At 47.0% G+C, this 23,873-nt stretch overlaps 1 protein-coding gene across 1 annotated transcript; it reads right to left on the reverse strand.

The window, feature by feature from the left end:
* Window positions 1-15,023: 15,023 nt before the first annotated feature.
* On the reverse strand, window positions 15,024-23,212 carry LOC134573187 (rho-related GTP-binding protein RhoG-like). The gene is made up of 2 exons (XM_063432746.1): window positions 23,140-23,212; window positions 15,024-17,642 (listed from the first exon to the last, which is right to left on the reverse strand). The coding sequence occupies exon 2, from the start codon at window positions 17,624-17,626 to the stop codon at window positions 17,051-17,053; it is 576 nt and encodes a 191-aa protein (XP_063288816.1). The 5' UTR covers window positions 17,627-17,642; window positions 23,140-23,212; the 3' UTR covers window positions 15,024-17,050.
* Window positions 23,213-23,873: the final 661 nt, after the last annotated feature.

Raw genomic sequence — 23,873 nt, forward strand, 5'->3', positions numbered from 1 at the left:
ATCCCCTACACACTCCACTCCCTGTGAGCGAACTCATGGGTGGAACATATAGGTGGACTTATGGGTGGGCCTTATGGGCATACTCACCGTCAGGCCCTGGGGCCCAGACCTTGAGCTGTGTAAGGGGCCCCCAAAAAATGTAGCTGCCTCCCATTCTCCCAGAACATTGAATTTTGTGACCACAGTTACAAACAGCCTCCAGAGATCCTGTTCTACACCAGACCAGTGGAGCCAAACTGCAGCCCATCACCATCCTCATCTGGTTGTAAGTAGGCAATCTAGTATATTATTAGTGACACTAATTTATAATTTACCTCACATTAAAGGGACACTATAGTCCCAAGAACCACTTCAGCTTAATGAAGTGGTTCTGGTGTCTATAGTCAATCCCTGCAGGCTTTTTAATGTAAACACACACTGTGTGCAGCACTGGCGTTAGTTCATATGGCAGATCATATGGGCGGCAAATTTTTCTTTTGTCCAGGGCGGCAAAAATACTTGCACCGGCTCTGATCCTGGGCAGGTGCACCAATCTACTGGTGACCCACAGGAGGAGAGTGCACTGATTGCACAGCACTCTCCTCCTGCCCAGACCCGTCTTTACCGCAGTGCAAGTGCCCTCTGCCCCTAATTTACACTCACAGCAAGCAGTGCCTGGAGCCCTTTGCAGAGACGGGAACAAAGAGGTTCTGCGGCAGCTGGCCATCCTGCAAGCATTACATTAACCAGCTGTTCCCCGTGCAGCCACAGGTGCCGCTTTGCTGGGAGAGTGTCCTCCCAGCCTACAGAGCAGCGCATGGGAGAGAGAGAGGAGGCGGCATGATTTAATCTTACAGCAAATCCAGTAAGCAAATCTTTATTAATTTGGGGGGGATCAGCTCTGTTTCCACAGTTTATTGGTGTTTACTCTGATGTCTGTATTAATATTGAGGGATGTCTAAGTAGTAACGTCAGTGTGTGTCAGCAGGGCCAGCTATTGGGGTGTGCAAGCTGTGCGGTCACGCAGGGTGCCATGACAACAGAGGCACCCGGCGGCCAACACAGCTCACAAGTTGGGTACACCAGCATATTTAATTTAAACGATTCGCTGGTGGTCCACAGGTGCGCACCAGCAGTAGGTGCAGTCAGATTATATCCTCTCCCTCGTGGTTCCGGTGCTCAGTTAGTGAGTCGGAGCACAGGCTCAGAGATTCTCAGCCTGCGCTCTGACAACATTGAAAGTCAGAGCCGTGAAGGAGCAGGTATTAGCATAATATCAATATCCGTTATAAAACCAGGAAAAGGTGGGCATGGATGGTGAACTGATTTGGTGGTGCAATGGGCCACTTGACTGGTTTTGCCCCGCAGGCCTAAGGCTGCCAGCCCTCCCCTGGTGGGGACGCTGAACGGCAGGGCTGCCTACTGTGCAGCACTGACCCAGGTAGCTCCTCCAGTAGCCATCTAAGGAGTGGCCACTTGAGGTGTCCCTAGGGGCAATGTAAACACTGCATTTTCTCTGAGAAGGCAGTGTTTACATGAAAATGCCTGAAGGTAGCTATTATACTCACCAGAACAACTACATAAAGCTGTATTGGTTCTGGTGACTATAGTGTCCCTTTAACCCCTTAAGGACCAAACTTCTGGAATAAAAGTGAATCATGACATGTCACACATGTAATGTGTCCTTAAGGGGTTAAATTCACAGCATTTCCAGGTGCTGATTCCACCTACTTTCCTTGATGCTCAGACATCGTCTTCATAAACCTTGTAGAGCACATCTATTCTTAGTCATTCCATCCACAGTGCAGAATAAAAACATTCTTTATCATGGTTTTACTCAAATAGCATTATGGGAAGCAAATGATTTGCATCATATGCCAGGTTGTGCCTTGACAGCCTTGCATTTGATGTGAAACCCCATCTCCTCAAAACTTTTAGTTCCTTATTGGGTTGTGCAAGTAACGAGGAAGTCAAAGATTCCTTTAACTCTGATCAGCCATAATCTTAAAAATCATGTGCCTTTTTATTCCATCATAAAGTGATGGAATTAATACGGCCCGATAATGTAGTTTACTTTTCCTACTGAAAGGTTTGTGCATTTGAGCCTCTGCCAAGAGAAAGATATTTTAAAAAAATAACCACATGGACTCTGAGTATGAACAGATTTACATTGCTCACATTCATGAAATCAGATATTTTCCCTTTGAGCTGTGTGTCGTCGTAGCCTGTAAAAGAGTTATACAAAAGATATGGAAATATAATATGTTATGCAGACTTTGCCTATATGAGGTTTTAAAACAAGGTGTTAGTTCAGGTCATTATACAATATCAAAACTGCTCATCTATAGAGTAACTCCAACATGATAACCACTACAGAACAATGTAGTGGTTATGGTGCCAGGAGTTCCGTGGCCCGATTTAGTGATGGTTTGCTTGGGTCCCCGCTGGGTTTTAAGGCTGTTTCTATGTCTGGTGACGCGGTTCTGGTTTCTGCAAAGCTGTAGAAACCAAATGCCAATCAAGTCGATGACTGCTCTCAACCAATGACTGGCGCACAGTGCTGGGAAATTTGCACAGAACTGGCATTAGCCAGATTTTGTTCCTGGCTGTTTCAATGTCTCATTGAAGCTGCTAGGCATGGAGTTACACCTCGGGCAGCAAAGGGATTAAATTCTGTCTGTAACACTGCACATGAAGACTCCAGGTACCATAACCACTTCACATCACTGAAGTGGTCATGGTGCTTGGAGTAATCCTTTTAAGGAAATCAGATTTGCATAAAAAAAGTTAAGGTGTAGGTACATACAGAGGCTGTAAGGACAAGGTCCAATAGGGGAACAGTAAGACTGTTCAATCAGTAATACAGGGGCTCGCCAAGGGCAGAGGCTGGCAACAGGTACTTTAACATGCCCATAACAGTAAAATTAATTTGGGATCACCGACAATGCACCGTTAATAGCATGTGACATACAATGGGGCCCATCTAGCTTCCTGCATACACAGAAAATTGTCCAGCAATTTGATTGGGGACATAAACCCACTCTAATAGGAACAACCAAGACTAATGCATGTAATAACAAGAAACACAGACCAGCCCAGCTGTGGATCAGGCCCCTCTTATACGGCAGGAACTCCTTCACATAGCAGGATGTCTGCGGCTTATACAAAATATGAAGCCTTCTGTGGTAAAATTTTATTTTGTCCATTCAACACCATCGCCAGTAAAAGCTTGAAAATAGCCCGAGCAGACTGACACCAAAACCAAAACCACCTGATTCATAGCCGCTATCCTCTCGGCAAACCAAACCTTTGTCCTGACCCCAGGGATAGAACATCCCACCCATTTTTTGACTTACCAATTCCTCGCCAGGACTGTAGGAGAGGCAAGTCTACTATAAGTTTTGATAGGGTAGTAAGGCTAATTCAATGTTATTGTAAGTGAAAAGACGGCCTCACATAACCCGAATACTTCCAGTTTTGTTTGCTATGCTGTTGGTGACTCCTAAGAAGCCAATGGTATCTGCACGGGTGGACGTTAGCAGTAGTTGGGTTGCAATACATGGGTCGGAAGCAGGGGCGGACTGACCAGTCGGGCACTTCGGACATGGTCCGAGGGCCCGGCTGGGAGGGGGGCCCGCCGCCAGAGCCGCCATCAGGGGGCCCGGCGGCAGGGCCGGATTGCCCCACCGCGGCCTCGGCATCTGTGCATGTAAGTGCCACCGGGTGGCCGGTCCGGTGGCACACTGAAGGGGCCGGGTACATGCTGGAGCCGCCGGGCCGGGTGGCAGCCTCGCCGGTCCGGCGGCACTCCTGTCAGGCTGTCAGTAACGCTGAGGACGGAAGGAGGGAAGGAGGGAAGGAGGGAAGGAGGGGAGGAGGGGAGGAGGGGAGGAGGGGAGGAGGGGAGGAGGGGAGGAGGGGAGGAGGGGAGGAGGGGAGGAGGGGAGGAGGGGAGGAGCATGTCTCTCTCACATGCTCCTTTGCGGTTCCCACAATTCCCAGCACAGGATGTGGGAACCGCAAAGGAGCATGTGAGAGAGACATGCTCCTCCCCTCCTTCCGTCCTCAGCGTTACTGACAGCCTGACAGGAGTGCCGCCGGACCGGCGAGGCTGCCACCCGGCCCGGCGGCTCCAGCATGTACCCGGCCCCTTCAGTCTTCTCTTGGTAAATGGGAGGGGGAAAAATAAAACAGAGAGGGGGAAAAGATAGAGGCAGGGGAAGAAACAGACAGTGGGAAAATAGAGAGACAGGGGGAGGGGAAGGAAAGAGACAGAGGGGGGGGAGAGAGTGACACAGGGAAAGGAGGGAGAAATAGACAGGGGGGGAGAGTGAGACACAGGGGGAGAAAGAAGGGGAATAGAGAGATGGTGGAGGGGGGAGAAAGAGACAGAGGGGAAGAGAGATGTGGGGTAGAGAGAGACACAGGGAAAGGGGGGAGAAAAAGACAGGGGATGAGAGATGTAGGGTAGAGAGAGCCACAGGGAAAGGGGGGAGAAAGAGACAGAGGGGAAGAGATATGTGGGGTAGAGAGAGACACAGGGAAAGGGGGAGAAAGAGACAGGGGACGAGAGATGTGGGGTAGAGAGAGACACAGGGAAAGGGGGGAGAAAGAGACAGGGGACGAGAGATGTGGGGTAGAGAGAGACACAGGGAAAGGGGGAGAAAGAGACAGAGGGGACGAGAGATGTGGGGTAGAGAGAGACACAGGGAAAGGGGGAGAAAGAGACAGAGGGGACGAGAGATGTGGGGTAGAGAGAGACACAGGGAAAGGGGGAGAAAGAGACAGAGGGGACGAGAGATGTGGGGTAGAGAGAGACACAGGGAAAGGGGGAGAAAGAGAGAGGGGACGAGAGATGTGGGGTAGAGAGAGACACAGGGAAAGGGAGGAGAAAGAGACAGAAGGGACGAGAGATGTGGGGTAGAGAGAGACACAGGGAAAGGGAGGAGAAAGAGACAGAGGGGACTAGAGATGTGGGGTAGAGAGAGACACAGGGAAAGGGGGGAGAAAGAGACAGAGGGGACGAGAGACACAGGGAGAAAGGAGAGAGACCCACAAGGGGAGGGGGAGAAAGAGGCAGAGGGGGAAGAGAGACTGGGAAGGAGAGGGGAGACATGGACACAGAGGAGCAGTGAGGGGGAGAAAGAAACATACAGAGGGACTGGGGGAGACAAAAAGGCACACAGTAGGGCTGTATATATAATTGGTGGATCGCCCCAGCCGATCTCTCTCCCCGGTCTGCAGGCACCGTGCGGGCAGCTGGCAGGGAGGGAAGAAGAGAGGACCCGGGAGCTTAGCCTGCAGCTTCTCTGGGTCCTTCTCACGCAAGCACAGAGCGTTGCCGCAGTTACCACGGCAACGCTCCGGCTCTCGCAAGAGTGAACTCTAGCCCTGGAGCTACGGGCTAGAGTTCACTCTCAACACTGCGACCACCAGGGATTCCTGGTGGTCGTAGTAGTGAGAGTGAACTCTAGCCCCATACAAACACTGCCCCCCCACACACACACCATACACATTCACTCACTGCCCCCCATACACACACACTGTCCCCACACACACCCTACACATTTACACACATTGCCTCACACACACACATACACAGACCCCCATACACAGCCCCCCATACTAACATTGCCACACACACCCTATATGTTCACACACACACACACACACACACACACACACACTGAACCTTTCACACACACTGCACCCCTCACACATTGCACCACTGCTCCTATACCCTACTACAGCCCCATATCCCAGCAGACCCCAGGTAAGTTTTCAAACTGTTCTTAAACGGTTTGACTACTTACTCTGGGAGGGGGTCCTGGCCCTCCTGGCACCATAACCACTACACAGAGCAGCAGTATATCAATTACATGGCCTATGTTTGAACTGCAATTTTATATTTATTTATTGAGTATCCTGCTTACCTATCTGTAATGTGGATATGTAGTTCGTGGTGTGTGGGCTGGGTTCATGTTACTGTAGGTGTGCTTGGTGTTCCGCTGATGCCTACCTGCGCTGCCATGTTGTGGTAGGTCAGCTCGCTGCGTGTCTAGCGCGGACGGTGGCATTGGAAATGGTGGTATGTGCTTCACATGGAGCTAGGAACTCGTGTCTCATGACACTTTGGATGAATTAAACTGCCCCGTAACCCAGGGGAGGGGCGGGGGGGGGGGGGGGGGGTTGGTGCCTTAGTGGCCTGGCTTCTGTGTGTTGGTTGTGAGTGGCGCCATGTGGTCTCGGGTGCCGTGGGTGCCTTGGGGATGTTAGTATTTTACAGCCCCCCATGTTGAGAGAAAAGGGGTGCCGGTTAAGTCAGGTCTACCATAATCTATGGCCGTACTGCCGTGTGTTAAGGAGTGTACCCTTATGGAGTACCCTTATGGGAGTATGGTGATGGATCAGCTCTATCCTGTCTGACAAGAAATAAACTTTAACAGCTAAAACAAGAGAAACAAAGAAAATAAAAAAATATAGATATATAGAACACTTCAAAGGAAGTCCGATTGTTTTAAACTGTTTTGGGCTTTACAGTCCGTAGGGATGCAGGGTTCGTCCCTTCTACCCCTATGTTCCTCACGTCTCGTCAGGTCGTAACAGCTGCATAGTGTGCGGCTTCGCGTGATCGGGGGACAAATGGAATGGACGTTGCCGGGTCTCCCATCTCAGGCGATGCGGTGGTTGTCTGTGATCCTCTCGAAGGTAGGAGTTCCTGGCGTATGCCTAGAGTAGGGAGGAGGTCTTGTGCGCCCTGCATGTCTTGGACCATGTGCTGGGAATTGCCGTGGAGGATTTGTAGCACTTGTGGACCCTTCCATTTATAGGTGATGTTTTGTGCCCGTAGTAAAGACGTAAAGGGTTGGAAAGAGCGGCGCCAGGCCATCGTGGGCCGTGACAAATCTGTGTAGAATGAGAGTGACATATTTTAAAACACATAGGGGGTCTGGTTTCTTGTAGCATTCATCACCGCCATTTTATCCCTATTATTAGGGAAGCGAACCAATAGGTCCCTGGGTAAGGTACTTGATGCTTTAGCAGGCCGTGGGGGACGAAACATCCCCTCAGGGATCATCTGTTTGGCATGTTTAGGTGTCAGGAGGGCTGAGAGGAGCCTCCGTACAAGGTGGGGCAGCTCAGTCTCTGGCGTTTCCTCTGCTATGCCCCTTATCTTTATATTCCTGCTTCTCCTCTGGTCCTCCAGTGCCGCCAACTGGTGTTCGAATTTTAAATTTTGCCGTTGCAGCTCGGTAACTTGTTGCTGCAGCTGCTGTGTTTGTTTGGCGTTCTGGTTCGCGCCATGTCCCAAGGCGCCCATGCGGCCTGTCAGGCCCTGCAGGTCCGTTCGTATCTGGGCTATGTCGGTCTGAAGTGCGCGCTGGACCCCAGCGAGTAGGTCCTTCAGTACCGTCGCCGTGACTGGGGCTGAGTCAGTTTGTGGGGGCGACTTGTGGGGTTTTGTTAATGCTGGTGTAGGCTCTACCTCAAGACTTGGCGTAAAATCGTCCGAGAAGTCGGAGTCGTCATCCTGAAGGGCGGCCATGTTTGTGCCCATAGCGTCCTGTGCCTGTTTCCAGAGGTCGCCAATACTCGCTTGTTGCCGCGGCTTGTCGGGTTTGGATTTTTTCATTTTCCGCCCCATCTCTGCTCCAGCTGCCCTGGCACCCGTTTTGAGTCCGGTAAGTCGAGGGTAGCCGGTGTATTCGGGGTAGAAGTGGCCGTTTGGATCGGAGCTTAGACGGCGTGCGGCCATTCAGTGCAGTGCAAAGCATTCATTGTGGTTGTATTCCTACAATACAATGAAAATATACAATCAAAATAGAAAAAACTACAAGCCTCCTTCTGATAATTTCATGCATACATTGTGGTAGCCAAATGGCTAGTTGTAACGGCACCTCCAGGCATAAAGGGGTTAAACCGCCGTTTAGGAGATCTTCCCCTTCCAAAGATACAGGCACAGCTACTGCAGAACACCAAACTCCCGAACTGGATACAAAATAGCACTCCACCTCCCGATCTGGAACCTCACAAATAGCTGCTAGCAGACGAACAGGAAAAGCAGACAATCAGCTTACACTCCTGGCAATCAGTCTCTAACAGCATACAGTAACTCCCCCCAAGAACGAGACAAGGCTCCGTGTTGAGGGTCAAGCAGTGGTTATAGTGTCTGGCGGAGTGCTTGGAGTCCTCGGGAAGCACTAGGAGCATCCATCAACAGAAGGCATCTGGTCGGGGTGCCAGGTGATCCGTTACATTGGTGGCAAGCGGTGGGATGGCGTCCTAGTGCGAGGAGAAGCAGCTCGAAGACACCGGTAGCAGTTGGAATTACAATTGAGGGCAACGCTAGTATCCGTAAAGCGCCCCTGTTCACAGCAGCATGGAGTATGGGAGCCCCTACGCAGCGACCCCATACGTGGAGGAGTTCCAGTGGAGATTGCAAGGGACACTGAAAAAATGTGGTCTTGTGTCAGACGAGGTGGAACTGAGTTATAGAGAGACTATAATGCAAGAGCTCTGGCAGGAGTCCCTGGAGGTCGCACAGCTTCGGCGAAGAAAGAAGCTTCCAAATAAAGCACAGCGCTGGCAGCAACAAGTGGCTCAGCGGATGGGAATCCTGGGAGAACAACCCTTGACGGAGTGGGTAAGATAACTTGAGTTCCTAGTTCAGAGAGAGGTGATACGGGATAACTCGTACTGGGCGCTGCGGTGGTACGCAGTCCAGCGAGACACTTGGGTGACAGAGGAGGTCCAGCCAGAGGGGGAGGGATACTATGGCCCTGGCCTGTTGCTCAAATCCATGCAGGAAGATGATGACTTTGGGAGTCCAGAGGTGTCGCGGTTCTGGGCTATTTATCGGTACCGGAAAAAGATGCTGCCCTTTCCTTCAGCTGTTGAGTTGGGACGAGACCTCGCTTACCAAGTTACTCGGGAGTGAGCATTGGAGCAGGACTACAAACGCTTCCTTAGCTCCATTCGGCCCCAACCTCCCCAGCGGCAGTGTGAGTACCAGGGAACTGAAGGTGCCATCCTTCCTCCCCAGCGGCAGTATGAGTTACAGGGAGCAGAAGGTGCCATCGTTCCTCCCCAGCGGCAGTGTGAGTTACAGGGAGCTGAAGGTGCCGTCCTTCCTCCCCAGCGGCAGTGTGAGTTACAGGGAGCTGAAGGTGCCGTCCTTCATCCCCAGCGGCAGTGTGAGTCCCAGGGAGCTGAAGGTGCCATCCTTCCTCCCCAGCGGCAGTGTGAGTTACAGGGAGCTGAAGGTGCCGTCCTTCCTCCCCAGCAGCAGTGTGAGTACCAGGGAACTGAAGGTGCCATCCTTCCTCCCCAGCGGCAGTGTGAGTAACAGGGAGCTGAAGGGGCCATCCTTCCTCCCCAGCGGCAGTGTGAGTTACAGGGAGCTGAAGGGCCCCCCCTCCCCAGCGGCAGTGTTTGTTACAGGGAGCTGAAGATGTCATCCTTCCTCCCCAGCGGCAGTGTGTGTTACAGGGAGCTGAAGGTGTCGTCCTTCCTCCCCAGCGGCAGTATGTGTTACAGGGAGCTGAAGGTGCCGCCCTTCCTCCCCAGCGGCAGAGTGGCCTGCAGGGAGCAGAGACCGTCGGGCTCGCACCCCAGCAACAGGACAAAATATTGAAAGGGGAGACCGTCGGTTCCCCCCTCCACCAGCAGAGGGAGTGTCAGGGAGAGGAGCCGGCTACCCCCTCTCCCCAGCGGCTGAAAGTGTTCCAGGGAGAGGAGTCGGTGGCCACCTCTCCTCAGCGGCAGCTTATTTTACAAAGGGGAGACCCTATTCTCCCAGATGGGGCAGATGAGGCAGTCGGTCTCGGCCCCCAGCAGCAGGAAATAATATATTGAAAGGGGAGACAGTCGGTCCCCCCCCCCTCCACCAGCAGAGAGAGAGTCAGGGAGGGGAGCTTGTCACCTCCTCTCCCAAGCGACTGAAAGTGTATAAGGGAGAGGATCTTGTTACCCCCTCTCCCCAACGGCAGCCTAGCCCACCAAGGGGAGATGATAAACCCCACACCCGTGCAGATGGGACCGTGGTCTCTGCACCCGACCTACAGGGATACTGGATGGCCTGTCCAGATCCCAAACTACCCTTACAGGATTACCAGGAGGAGGAGGTAAGAGATGTCTCCCCTCCCCAGCCAAGTTGCGTCCAGGTTACCCCAGCAGAAGCGCTGGCATCGGGGCAGAGCGCAGTTGGCCTCTGCCCCCCAAGTCCCCACAGCATGTTGCCCAGTACCACCAGAGGAACCACCAGGTGCAGTAAATGTGTGTTGTGGGCGGGCTTATGTACTTGTTCACTGTGGGTGGGTTTATCGACTAACTCAGGCACTAACCGACAGGTCAGGTACCTGGTTAGTCTCCCCCCCAAAGGGGAGATATGTGACAAAACGCCTTTTGTCCCTGGATGGTTAGGTGACAAGCGGCCCTTTTCCCATGGCTGTTGGAGGAGCCTGAGTGTCAGCCTCCTGCCTCATGACTATGGCCCAGATTGTACAGCCCGTTACAAACCTTATTTGGGCTAATGGATTTTTATTATGTTGCTGCTTTAAGAACTATGGGGAAGGATTGGTACTTTTTATATGGCACTTCGGATTCCGCCGAAGTTTGCCGAAGTCGTCGCCATTTTAATTTAGTCGAATGAGGTCAGCGGTGTAAGCTAAAGAATCTATGGAACTAAAATCGGCTGCGTAAATATACGAACACCGCTGACCCTTACCGTCACCTCCACTTCGACAAAGTCAATTCGAACAGCCGGTTGCAATGTGCTATTTGCACGAACGGACCGTTCGTGTATTCAAAGGGGACTTAGACGTTTTTCTGTAGGAAATTGACCGACCGCACAGCCCAAATCTATGGAACTGTTTTGGGCAGGGAAATGTGCTTGTGCTTGCGGTCGGTCATAAAGGACTTCAACTTAACTTTTTATGTACTGGGGGGGGGGGTTTGTCTGATTTTTGGTTATGTCTGTATTTAAAGTATGCTGATTCCGAATATGTATGTGAATATGATGCACATTTTTAAAGTTATAGTATATGTATAAAAGTTTATTTTTTCTGCCTGTGATAAATTACATTAACCCATTGTGTTCAGTAATTATATCACAGGCAGAGGGGAGGGATTGTATGTGTTTGTGCTGGGTGTGCCTTCTGTTTTACTGTACATGATTGGTTACATGTTGTCCCTCCCTGTGGGATGTCCCCTTGCATGGGGACTTGCATAAAAGTCTGTGTGTGTCAGATCATCTTGGACCTTCATGAAGTTTCGGCTCATATTTGGGGGATTGGAGAACTACACTCTGGGGATTGCTATAATCACTATACTCACCAGGGTATAATCACTAAGCTCTGCTAAGAGCTAGTTCTTGTTCCTGCTCTCTGGAATTGGAGAGGTTGACCTACTGGAGCTGGACCCTGGTCTTGGGTCCAGGGTGGGTGGAGACGGCGAGACCCCAACCAAGCTGCGGTGGTTCGTGGGGTCTGCAGTGGTTGTAGTGTCTGGCGGAGTGCTTGGAGTCCTCGGGAAGCACTAGGAGCATCCATCAACGGAAGGTATCCGGTCGGGGTGCCAGGTGATCCGTTACACTAGTGAACGCGTAGTTTTGCCACGAACGAGTAGTTCACACAGGCTTAATCCATGTAATTCATCAAGTCTTATCTGTCTCAATAGCAAATCATTGAAGGACAGATACTGTGTAAGCAGTTTGCACTCTGTCAGAGTTATTTATTAAAGTAAGAATTGTGAATTTTAAGTGATTTCAAAGTGAATTTCAAATTTGAAGTCAAAGTAGCCAAACCAGAAAAATTCTCCAAGTGAGTTGTGCTTTCAGATCAGTTGCATTGGCCTTAAATTTTAAATTCACTTTGAATTCCCAGCAGTTCTCACCTTAGTAAAAGATCCTGTATGTCTGTAGGCTGGGGCCGAACATCAGATACCTATAAAGATTTTGAGCATTCAATAAAGTACAGCATATTAACAAGGTCAAAATCTATCAAATGTTTTTAAGATGTTTTGGTGCCCGGACTGCCCCTTTAAGAACTATTATCTCACAAAAAATTTTTATGTACAGACTGTAAAAGTAAAGTGTCGGAAAAGCGTGTTTCGGACACCTGGGAAAACTGAATTTTTCATGTTTTAAATTTTTTTAAAAAAAGTTAAAAAGTCATCTGGTTTCCGCATACTGATATTTTCAAGGTCAGTGTTAAACTTTCTCAACGAATTTTAATTACAATTCTGAATAGTCTCTGGAAGAGTCCTGTTTTACTACCCAAGTGGTTAAAAAAATGGATGGATTTAGATATCATTAAAGGGAAACTATAGAGCCATGAAAACAAACTTGTTTTCCTGGCGCTGTAGCTTCCCCTTCTGTCAAGGCCCACCCCCATGGGCAACAAGGGGTTAATAACCCTGTCACCTATCGGGGTACAGTGCCGATGTCCCTCGGCGCTGGCTCTGCCCACGCTCCTCCCCCCGGCCTAATGCGCATGCACAGCATTGGCCCTGCTCGCATTAGGATCTCCCCATAGGAAAGCATTATTTAATGCTTTCCTATGGGGATTCCGGCGACGCTGGATGTCCTCATGCATAGCGGGAGGACGTCCAGCGTCAGTTAGGTAACCAAAAGTCGTCTAAGAACCCGGAAGTCCCTCTAGTGGCTGTCTGGTAGACGGCAACTAGAGGAGGACGTAACCCTGCAAGATAATTATTACAGTTTATAAAAACTGCAATAACTTCATGCTCAGGGTTAAGGGTGATGGGAGTTGGTATCCAGACCACTCCATTGGGCTAAAGTGGTCTGGGTGCCTACAGTGTCCCTTTAAAATAAATTTTTTGCACACCAAAAAAAGTTTTGCCTAATTCTGCACCTTAAGCCAGCTTCCGTTATTCAGTACTATCATAGGCTAAGCTGTGCGCATATCTTTGATAAGGAAGTCGTTTTCTGGAGTGAGGGGGTGTGGTTAAAGAGGCCGGCTTATTGTGCAGCATTCTGAATTTTTTTTATTTTTGTGCAAAAAAAATGCAGCATTTTGAAAAACATCTATTGTATGCAAAAACCAATAAAGATTTGAGCATGCCAAAAAATACAGCATATTAAAGCGGCAGTGTCACGCCATACTTACCTATTTCAAATCACTTCCGCTTCTTTGCATCTGTTTTAATTTATTTCTATCCAAAATAAGGCATAAGACAACCGACTTTGTCTCAGGATTTTTCCATACCGGATTTTCATTTGGGGTATACCAACTGGACAGCAATTTTTATGTATTTGGGCAGTGGAGTGTCCCTTTAATTCCCACATTTGAATACTAGTATAAAATCCATGTGCCAAGCAGCACACATAGGAGGCGTCTTGTGGATGGTAATTGTACATTGTGGATATTGGAAGTTTGTCGTCAGCACACCAGTCACCTTCCTCCAGGTGATGATTTTTGGGTGCCCAGGTAAATAAATCGGCCTACGCAACTAGTAGTATCCACAGTTTGTAACCCTTTTTTTTTATATTCTTCATTTATCTTGTGCATAGATTGAGCTTGTAACCCTTTTAACAAACCACCAGACTAGAACCAGGATTGCATTGTGTCATAAAATATAACTCCACCATTCATTTGAAATGCAGCTAGCCCATATTAGGGCAAAACTGGCACAACAAAAATAATTTCAGCTACAAAAATAAAAAGATGCCTTCATTGGCTGCTAAAGTACTAGGTGAGGTGTTTACATGCAGACGGATGTGTTCTTAATTCGCTCCAGCGCATGGCTTAGAGGAGATCTTAAAAGTTGTCATTTAACAGTTTCTGAAATACTGTATTAGGTTTACACTTCATTTATGAAAATATCTTGAATGTGTGCAGAATTTAAAGTATTATGTTTGCTTACAACAGCTAAAGTATAAGATTGCTGAAAATGTTCTAATAGACTTTCCATGCGTATTTTTTTTACGAAATCTCCACTATTTATTCTGGAACCATTCCATGAACACATTGAGTACACTTCCTATATCCCTGTATATACATTGGAGATTAGGAAGAGGATTAACAGGGTTAGAATTCCAAGTGAATTGTAAATTTAAGGTCAAAATAGCCTTAAAGGATTCTTTACAATTCTATACTTTCAGTTTGGCTACTCTGACCTTAAACTCTGAATTCTCACAACATAACCATCAGCGCTAACTGCAGTGGTTATGTTGCATAGAGCGCCCTACCACGGCCTGCATTCCTAAATATAGCTGGAATAAAGCAAAAATGTTCTTTCAATGCCATAATCTCTGAAATCATGCTGACTGAAGAATTTTAGCTCATCACAGTACATCTCTCAGATTGCAAGCTTCTTTGAGCAAGGCTTTATTTTTATTCCCTTCGGTCTCTTTCAAGATTTTGTCCATCAATTACTTATTGTAAGATATAATTGTTACCTGCTGTGGAATATGTTGTGGCTATTCAAATGCTAATATCGCATTTATTGCAAAACCCTACATTTGATAAACTGAGAATATTCTTCCATAAATAACTGAGTACTTCTGCAACATCCAGTTCTCAATCTTATGCTAAGCCCAAGTGTTAAAGGACTACTATAGTCATCCAGACCACTTCAGCTCAATAAAGTGGTCTGGTTGCCAGGTCCCCCAGGTTTTAACCCTTCAGATACTGCTATGTTAACATAGCAGGGTTAATCCAGCCTCTAGTGGCTGCTTTCCTGACAGCCGCTAGAGGCGCCTCTGCGACGATTAATGCAAAAATTGCATTGAACTCGTAGAGCGTCCATAGGAAAGCATGAGAAATGCTTTCCTATGGGCGTTTTTAATGTGTGCGCGGCTCTGGCAGTGCATGCGGCTCCACTCGGGAGCAGATGTCGGAGGGGGAGGAGAGGTCACCAGTAAAAGAAGAAGCATCACTTTAAGGATCATGTAATTATTAGATGAATGTCCTTGCCCAGCCAAAGATCTGAATTGCCTTAAAATAGCAAGTGTTGTTAGTGCTTCTGTTTGCAAAAAATAGAAAATAAGAGGAGAAACAAATATCTAAAGAGACTGTATTCAAAGTACCATTTATTAGGAGTCCTTTAAATAAATATAATTGTTATATGAAAATCGAACCATGAGATACGAGTTAGATTAGAAAATTTAGTTCTTAACTGCATAAAATATACATTCCTGAAATTTGAAAAAAAGGATAAAAAAATCAAAGAAAATGCTTTATAATTTCCAAAGCATTAGAGTGGTTTTTCAATCACTGGAGACAATACACATTGTGCTGGCATTAAATCTTTCATTTACTCACAGACATAGAAGAGCTTCTGACAAGCCCTATTCACATTGTACGTCTCGTCAGTTGTGTAATACCCCTGCGCTTTCATATTTCAGAGAAACTTATTGAAAGAGGGGCAGGTGAGAGGAGGAGGAGGGGCTTGGGTAAGAATGACTCCTGCATTTGTGGTCTACATCCTTAGTGGATTGCTCTTTGGTAAGGAAGAAGAATAACAGATATTTAACTAGAAAGTACCATTATTTAATTATGGAGTACAGTATTTGCGCAAAATATAAAATATCACAGCTGATTAAACTGCTGTATTTATTAAGGTATAAAAAAGGTCTTACGTACATATCTTCAAACCCAAAAGGCACTTTTAGGTACTTTGCAGAGTATGTTGACTTGGATGGATTTTAGCATACTATGAAGTCACTCTGTTTTGAAATGTATGGCCTCTTTATAATTGTGTTTAAGTCACCGTGTGATATACAAAAATCATTTTTGGAGAACAGAGATTTAAGAGGCAGTATTAGCACAAAGAGAAGCACAGTCTCTGCTCTGTACGTTTAAAGTATGCTTTGAATGCCATACCTAAAACGTATGAACGTTTGGTCGCGCTGGACCACAGTGACATTTCATATCGAAGCCTCCTTTATTTCCCGACTTAAATCGTCAGCAGAATTATATTCTGCTTTGGGATGGTTCTGTCCCATCCACCCGAGACTCGAGACAAATGCTCCGCAGCTAATACGATGCCAAAACACAGGCTGAAACCAAAGATATCAAGTTGAAAAGGATGTCAATGTACATGGCCGAATCAAACTTCGAGCCATTAGCATCATTCGAGAAAGAGGTGGCATTGTAACAGTTATATGTCAGTATACACAGATGGCACTAGGCAAAACAGCCCTGTAGGTGCACAGAATACAGTAAGCAATACCATCTTTTGATGTTCATCAATATCTGGGAGAAAATTAGCATATTTATGTCTTAAATACAAATAGTTTTAATTATCTTTGAATAGTAGATTAATTATAGATCTCCCCTCTCTCTAAACACATTCTAATTTTCACAAGGAAAATAAGAACTGTCTTACAACCACATTTATCAGCCCTGAGTTTTACGGTAAAATAAAAATAATTATAATAATAAGAGTTTAACCTGTGATACAGAGATATATGAAGCTCGTTTAACCTTTAATTCCAGAGGCAGGAGACAGGGGCCTCATGCACTCAAAGGGATAAAAACACCTCCCCCCCCCCCCCTTACGGTTACAGTGTTTTACCAGAATTTACTGGAGTCAAAATCTGTAATCCAGCAACACAGGAAAAAAAAAAAAATGCTGATCTGTTTAATAAAGTCTTTCAAGTCCTTTCCTTTTTGGAGAATTTTCTGCAGGTATGGAAAAAAAATGTTCAAAATTGCACTGATAAGCTTTAATAGTGGCAAAAGTAAGAAAAGTATAAAATATTATTTGAAGATATTTTTCATAGCAGGATGTTAATCCCTGGTAAGCAAAAGGATGCACAGATAATTACAGTCAGAAGTGCAAGGCTGGCGTGTGTAAGAGCTAGGAGATTTGTATCCAAGAACATGGTGGCATCTTGTGTCTTCTCCTCTTGACTGCTACATTGCGTTAGTTTGCTGCCATATTCATTTTAGGAAAAGCTATAAGCGGCATGATTCTACTCCACGCAACCCAGTTACGAGCTGTTAGTGCAAGCTGAGGATAAAAGGGATACCACCGAAAATCTTGTGCTAAAAACCAATATATATATTTTCTTTAAAATCAACATTTCTATGGTCAGCACACAGCACTATAGGAGGACGCACTTCTTGATGTGTTTCTTTGTCACGGGATATAAAACTGCTCGAACGGCTTCTTCAAATACAACTCTGACCCCCTCCTGATGCAGTGCAGAGCATTCAAGATATTTCACCGCCCCTATCTGCTTTGCCAGTGATGATCCTTGCTGATGTGTGGTGGGAGCAAGGCTCTGTTCTTTCAACTTCTTTATGGTTTCTGCATCATTCCGAAGATCTTTTTTGGTACCCACAAGTAATATTGGCACATTAGGACAATGATGGGACACTTCAGGGTGCCACTTGTGTCGTACGTTGGCATGAGAAGACGGACTGCCAATAGAAAAGCATATGATAAAAACGTTGGTCTGAGGATAGGAGAGAGTACGCAGGCGATCGTACTCTTCCTGGCCCGCAGTGTCCCATAGGTTCAGGCTAACCGTTCTGCTGTCCACTGTCATCTGAGCACTGTAATTGTCAAATACTGTAGGGATGTACTCCTCTGGAAAGGCATTGGTGGTATAACTGATAAGAAGGCACGTCTTTCCAACTGCTCCATCACCAACTACAACGCACTTGATGGTCTGCATTCTTCATGAAGTTAAACTGTATTTCATGGTGAAAAGCAAAAGAAAGGAAATAAAATGTCAAAACGTGACAACAGTGAACAAATGACAATAGTTTCGTTAACCTTTTTGTGGTTTCATAAACCTTAAGACACCAAGACATCATCCTCTTTACAAGCAATACAGTGTTACTGACTAAACGCCAAAATTGTATTGAATTAAATCCCAGAGGGCAAAATGGAGGGTAAAATCTCTGATCTGGAAACATGCGCCATTTTGGCTATACTCATAGCTGTGCAATTTTTGACCATATTTACTTAAATTCAGTAGAATTTGGGTTTTGCACATTAATTCCGAAGTTGTTTATAAACATGACACAGAGTTCTGGTTAGAATGTCAGGTAAAGCTTTTCTAATGTCCCAAATATGTATTCATTTAGGTCATAGTCGCCACATTTACAGAGCTTTCCATTGATCTAGCTGGGAACTAACTCCAGACTCAAACTCTGGTGAAATTAGAGGTGTCCAAGTGGAGAGTAAGACTGCTTCAGGCTTAGTAATATGAACAAAAATGTATTATCTGTTCACATCATTATAAGGTTCAGTCAGTCTAGCTTTCAGGTTGGGCAATTTTTAGCTAAAGAGACTACACAGGTTTACCCCATGCAGAAGGAACTATAGTACTAGGAACACAGATTTGTATCCCTTTATTTGAAGCAGTTTTGGTGTATAGATCATGCTCCTACTGTTTCACTGCATAGTTTGACGTCAATTAGGAATTAAAAAACATTTGTTTATGTTAATGCTGTCCTAGCTACCACTCCCCTGGCTGTGACTCACATGGCCTCCAGGAAAAAAAAGGTTTTATTTTCAAACAGATCTTAAAGGCACAGTGTGTTTACTTTTGAAGTTTTTGTCTCCTGCTGGTAATTAAACTTCAAATATACACAGGAGGCTGTTGCAGGCTATAGTAGGCTATTATGAGAGTAAGAGATAAGAAATTCGAAATTAAAGACACTTTGCAATAAGACAAGCAGAAAAATAAATTTAAAAAGTGTGTATTGAGGCGGTGTGAGTCACAGCTAAGGGGTGAGTGACTAGCGCTGCATAAAATAGCAATTAAACTCACAACAGGCAGGGAATAGAGCAGTGAGACTGCAAGGGCATGATCTATACACCAAAACTGCTTACAGTAAAGTTGTTTTAGTGCTTAGAGTTCCCCTTTAAAGGGATACTACATACACCAGAACCACTACAGCTTAATGTAGTGATTCTAGTGCAAAGAGACGGTTTCTGTAGTTTCAGCAGTGTAAACACTGACTTTTCAAAAAAAGCAAGAGAGGTGTTTAAATTTTTGCCCAAGTGAACCTCTAGTGGCTGGCACTCGGACAGCCACTAGAGGGGTTTCCTGGTTGCAGTCCTGCAATCTTTGCAGGACCGACGTTCAGCGTGCATGCAGACGCCTTAAGTCAAGCTATCTAAGGAAAAGCACAGTGACTGCCACGCATGGGCACTGGCCACCCAATGCTTCCCTGGAAGGTCACCAGTAATGATTCTCAGTCAAAGGTGGATTTAAACAACCTAATTTTGTTGCTTCTGGGGAGGGGTCAATAATTCCACTTACTAGTACAACACTAACATTAGGAACAAGTGTCTAATGTCAGAGTGTTCCTTTAAGCTATATTACCTGCGAGTAGACATGCAAGCTTTGGCATGTTTTCCAGAGTAGTTATAACAGGGTTTAAAGGGACACTATAGTCACCAGAACAATTACAGCTTAATGTAGTGGCTCTGGTGTGTATAGTATGTCCCTGCAGGCTTTTTAATGTAAGCACTGCCTGTGCAGCATTAGCGTTCAGTGTCTCCGTGCTCTGCATGGAGACACTGCAAGTTCTTCATAGACAACGTATATTCAATGCCTCTCTATGAGGATATGCTGATTGTTGCAGCACTGCGTTTTGCTGCGCATGCGCAATAGCCTCCCAACACTGTCCTATGTGAAAGCATTGGATTTGTTGAGATAATCAAAATTGATGACATCCACCATGGAGGTGGGTCTAGCACCAGCAAAGAGTGAGAGTGAGTAAAGTCACCTTCTCTGGGGTGATCGGAGTGGGGCCAAATGCCTAAACAGCCACACCAGCACTATACCGTCAGAAATACACATTTGTATTCCTGACACTATAGTGTTCCTTTAACATTTCAGGTACTATGATACTAGCCAGAGCTTAAAACTTACTTGCTACGTAAAGCTTAGAGAGCGGGATAAATTTCTACTCGCCACGGCTAAATTGTCGCACGTCAATGGCTAATGGAAACTTTAACCCTGGCCATAATACTATTTTAAAAGCTATAGATGGTCTTAGTTGCCAGCGTTTAATAATTACACGCAGCCAGAGGAAGTCACATAATTATTCATTCACCGCTGTCAGAATGTGGAACTTTGGGTTAGTAACCACAACAGAATCTGGAAATTCTAGCTGTTTGGGAAAACAACCAAAGTGGCAACAGTAACTTCTGTCAAGACATTAACTTTACTCAGTGGTAGTCATTTTATCATCCTCAATAAATAACTAAACAGACTTGCTTTTGACCTATATGCAAGGAATTATAAACATTTAAAAGAATGGAGTTGTTCCCCTAGGGCAGGGGTGGGCAATTGTTGCACTCCAGATGTTGTGGACTACATCTCCCATAATGCTCTTATCCTAGCAAAGTCTCAGCTGGGAAACATCTGGAGTGCAAAGGATGCCCATGCCTGCCCTGGATTATCTTGCAAAAATAAAAGCAGTTTCAGTGCAAATGTAAAACCCCACCCCCCAGCTTATCATGCAATATACATTAGGTATATTGTTAAATTACATTAACACATCTCCCACTTTGGGTTAAGCTCTGATTCTTGGGAGTAGGGGGGGTTGGGGGGGGAGGGATAAACTTTGAATCTTGGGGGTGGGGGGAAAGGGATAAACTTTGAATCTTGGGGGTGGGGGGGGATAAGCTCTGAATCTTGAGGGTGGGGGGGGGATAAGCTCTGAATCTTGAGGGTGGGGGGGGGAGATAAGCTCTGAATCTTGAGGGTGGGGGGGGGAGATAAGCTCTGAATCTTGAGGGGGGAGATAAGCTCTGAATCTTGAGGGGGGAGATAAGCTCTGAATCTTGAGGGGGGAGATAAGCTCTGAATCTTGAGGGGGGAGATAAGCTCTGAATCTTGAGGGGGGAGATAAGCTCTGAATCTTGAGGGGGGAGATAAGCTCTGAATCTTGAGGGGGGAGATAAGCTCTGAATCTTGAGGGGGGAGATAAGCTCTGAATCTTGAGGGGGGGAGATAAGCTCTGAATCTTGAGGGGGGGAGATAAGCTCTGAATCTTGAGGGGGGGAGATAAGCTCTGAATCTTGAGGGGGGGAGATAAGCTCTGAATCTTGAGGGGGGGAGATAAGCTCTGAATCTTGAGGGGGGGAGATAAGCTCTGAATCTTGAGGGGGGGAGATAAGCTCTGAATCTTGAGGGGGGGAGATAAGCTCTGAATCTTGAGGGGGGGAGATAAGCTCTGAATCTTGAGGGGGGGAGATAAGCTCTGAATCTTGAGGGGGGGAGATAAGCTCTGAATCTTGAGGGGGGGAGATAAGCTCTGAATCTTGAGGGGGGGAGATAAGCTCTGAATCTTGAGGGGGGAGATAAGCTCTGAATCTTGAGGGGGGGAGATAAGCTCTGAATCTTGAGGGGGGGAGATAAGCTCTGAATCTTGAGGGGGGGAGATAAGCTCTGAATCTTGAGGGGGGGAGATAAGCTCTGAATCTTGAGGGGGGGAGATAAGCTCTGAATCTTGAGGGGGGGAGATAAGCTCTGAATCTTGAGGGGGGGAGATAAGCTCTGAATCTTGAGGGGGGGAGATAAGCTCTGAATCTTGAGGGGGGGAGATAAGCTCTGAATCTTGAGGGGGGGAGATAAGCTCTGAATCTTGAGGGGGGGAGATAAGCTCTGAATCTTGAGGGGGGGAGATAAGCTCTGAATCTTGAGGGGGGGAGATAAGCTCTGAATCTTGAGGGGGGGAGATAAGCTCTGAATCTTGAGGGGGGGAGATAAGCTCTGAATCTTGAGGGGGGGAGATAAGCTCTGAATCTTGAGGGGGGGAGATAAGCTCTGAATCTTGAGGGGGGGAGATAAGCTCTGAATCTTGAGGGGGGGAGATAAGCTCTGAATCTTGAGGGGGGGAGATAAGCTCTGAATCTTGAGGGGGGGAGATAAGCTCTGAATCTTGAGGGGGGGAGATAAGCTCTGAATCTTGAGGGGGGGAGATAAGCTCTGAATCTTGAGGGGGGGAGATAAGCTCTGAATCTTGAGGGGGGGAGATAAGCTCTGAATCTTGAGGGGGGGAGATAAGCTCTGAATCTTGAGGGGGGGAGATAAGCTCTGAATCTTGAGGGGGGGAGATAAGCTCTGAATCTTGAGGGGGGGAGATAAGCTCTGAATCTTGAGGGGGGGAGATAAGCTCTGAATCTTGAGGGGGGGAGATAAGCTCTGAATCTTGAGGGGGGAGATAAGCTCTGAATCTTGAGGGTGTATGTGTGTGGGGGGGGATAAGAACAATCTTTGTTTACAGCTCGCAGAGTAATTCAAATTAAGTGAAAGAAATTATGTACATGCAGCTATACATAAGGCCCCAAGAATAGTATATCAGGAGATATGATCAAACTAATTAAATCTCCCTCCCCCCTCCCTCCCAGGACCATACAGAAAAATTCCCAAACCATAATTCTTTGCTGCCTATGGGGATGAGTCAGAGGGGGTTAATGATAAAAAAAACCAAAAAAAAAACCACACACATAGAAAATTGGGGAGCATTGATTTTCTGCACCCTGGACCCTTTGTTAAATCCCCCCCCCCCCCCCCCATTATCACTCAGCCCCCCTCCATTATCACTCAGCCCCCCCTCCATTATCACTCAGCCCCCCCTCCATTATCACTCAGCCCCCCCTCCATTATCACTCAGCCCCCCCTCCATTATCACTGACCGGCCCCCCCATATTATCACTGACCCCCCCCCATATTATCACTGACCCCCCCCAATATTATCACTGACCCCCCCCCCCCCCAATTATCACTGACCCCCCCATATTATCACTGACCCCCCCATATTATCACTGACCCCCCCCCCATATTATCACTGACCCCCCCCCATATTATCACTGACCGACCCCCCCTTTATCACTGACCGACCCCCCCCTCATTATCACTGAGCCCCCCACATATTATCACTGACCGACCCCCCCTTTATCACTGACCGACCCCCCCTTTATCACTGACCGACCCCCCCTTTATCACTGACCGACCCCCCCTTTATCACTGACCGACCCCCCCTTTATCACTGACCGACCCCCCCCCCCCCTCATTATCACTGAGCCCCCCCATTATCTGCTCTGTGTATACAGTGAGCTCCAGGTGACCCCCGCCCCCCAGCCCCCCCATACATTGTCCATTGGCCATAAATCTCATGGACTCTCCCCCACCGTCTGAGGGACCCCAGAGCTCTCGCTTACCGCCTCCCAGCCACTTCCTGGTCTGACTCGCGCCGCTTCACTTCCTGTACCGGCCGTGGGAAGTTCCTTACAGCCCTAACATCCGGGAACCTGAGCTTACAGCCACACCCGCCGCAAAGCATTGTCGGAAATGTAGTTCCTGTTTTACTTGTCTTGTAAGACTGGCGTTGTAATTCCCGAAACAGCCAGCAGATGCCGCAGTGTCCACACTGAATGCAATCCTAGTGTTTGTGTGGGGAGGCTGGAGTGTGTGTTTTGTGTGTGTGTGTGTGTGTGTGTGTATGTATATGGGAATGTTGTGTGGAGTATATTTGTTGTGTGTGTGTGTGTATATGGGAATGTTGTGTGGAGTGTATTTGGTGTGTGTGTGTATATGGGAATGTTGTGTGGAGTATATTTGTTGTGTGTGTGTGTGTATATGGGAATGTTGTGTGGAGTGTATTTGTTGTGTGTGTGTGTGTATATGGGAATGTTGTGTGAAGTGTATTTGGTGTGTGTGTGTGTGTATATGGAAATGTTGTGGGTTAGCTGTGTATTTGTTGTGTGTGTGTATGGGAATGTTGTGGGGTTGCTGTGTATTTGTTGTGTGTGTATGGGAATGTTGTGGGTTAGCTGTGTATTTGTTGTGTGTGTGTATGGGAATGTTGTGGGGTTGCTGTGTATTTGTTGTGTGTGTATGGGAATGTTGTGGGTTAGCTGTGTATTTGTTGTGTGTGTGTATGGGAATGTTGTGG

This window comes from Pelobates fuscus, chromosome 9 (genome assembly GCF_036172605.1).
Source record: "Pelobates fuscus isolate aPelFus1 chromosome 9, aPelFus1.pri, whole genome shotgun sequence".
NCBI lineage: Eukaryota > Metazoa > Chordata > Amphibia > Anura > Pelobatidae > Pelobates > Pelobates fuscus.

Coding starts and splice junctions, on each gene's coding strand:
- LOC134573187 (XM_063432746.1), bottom strand. CDS start 17,626: ATGCAGACCATCAAGTGCGTTGTAGTTGGTGATGGAGCAGTTGGAAAG.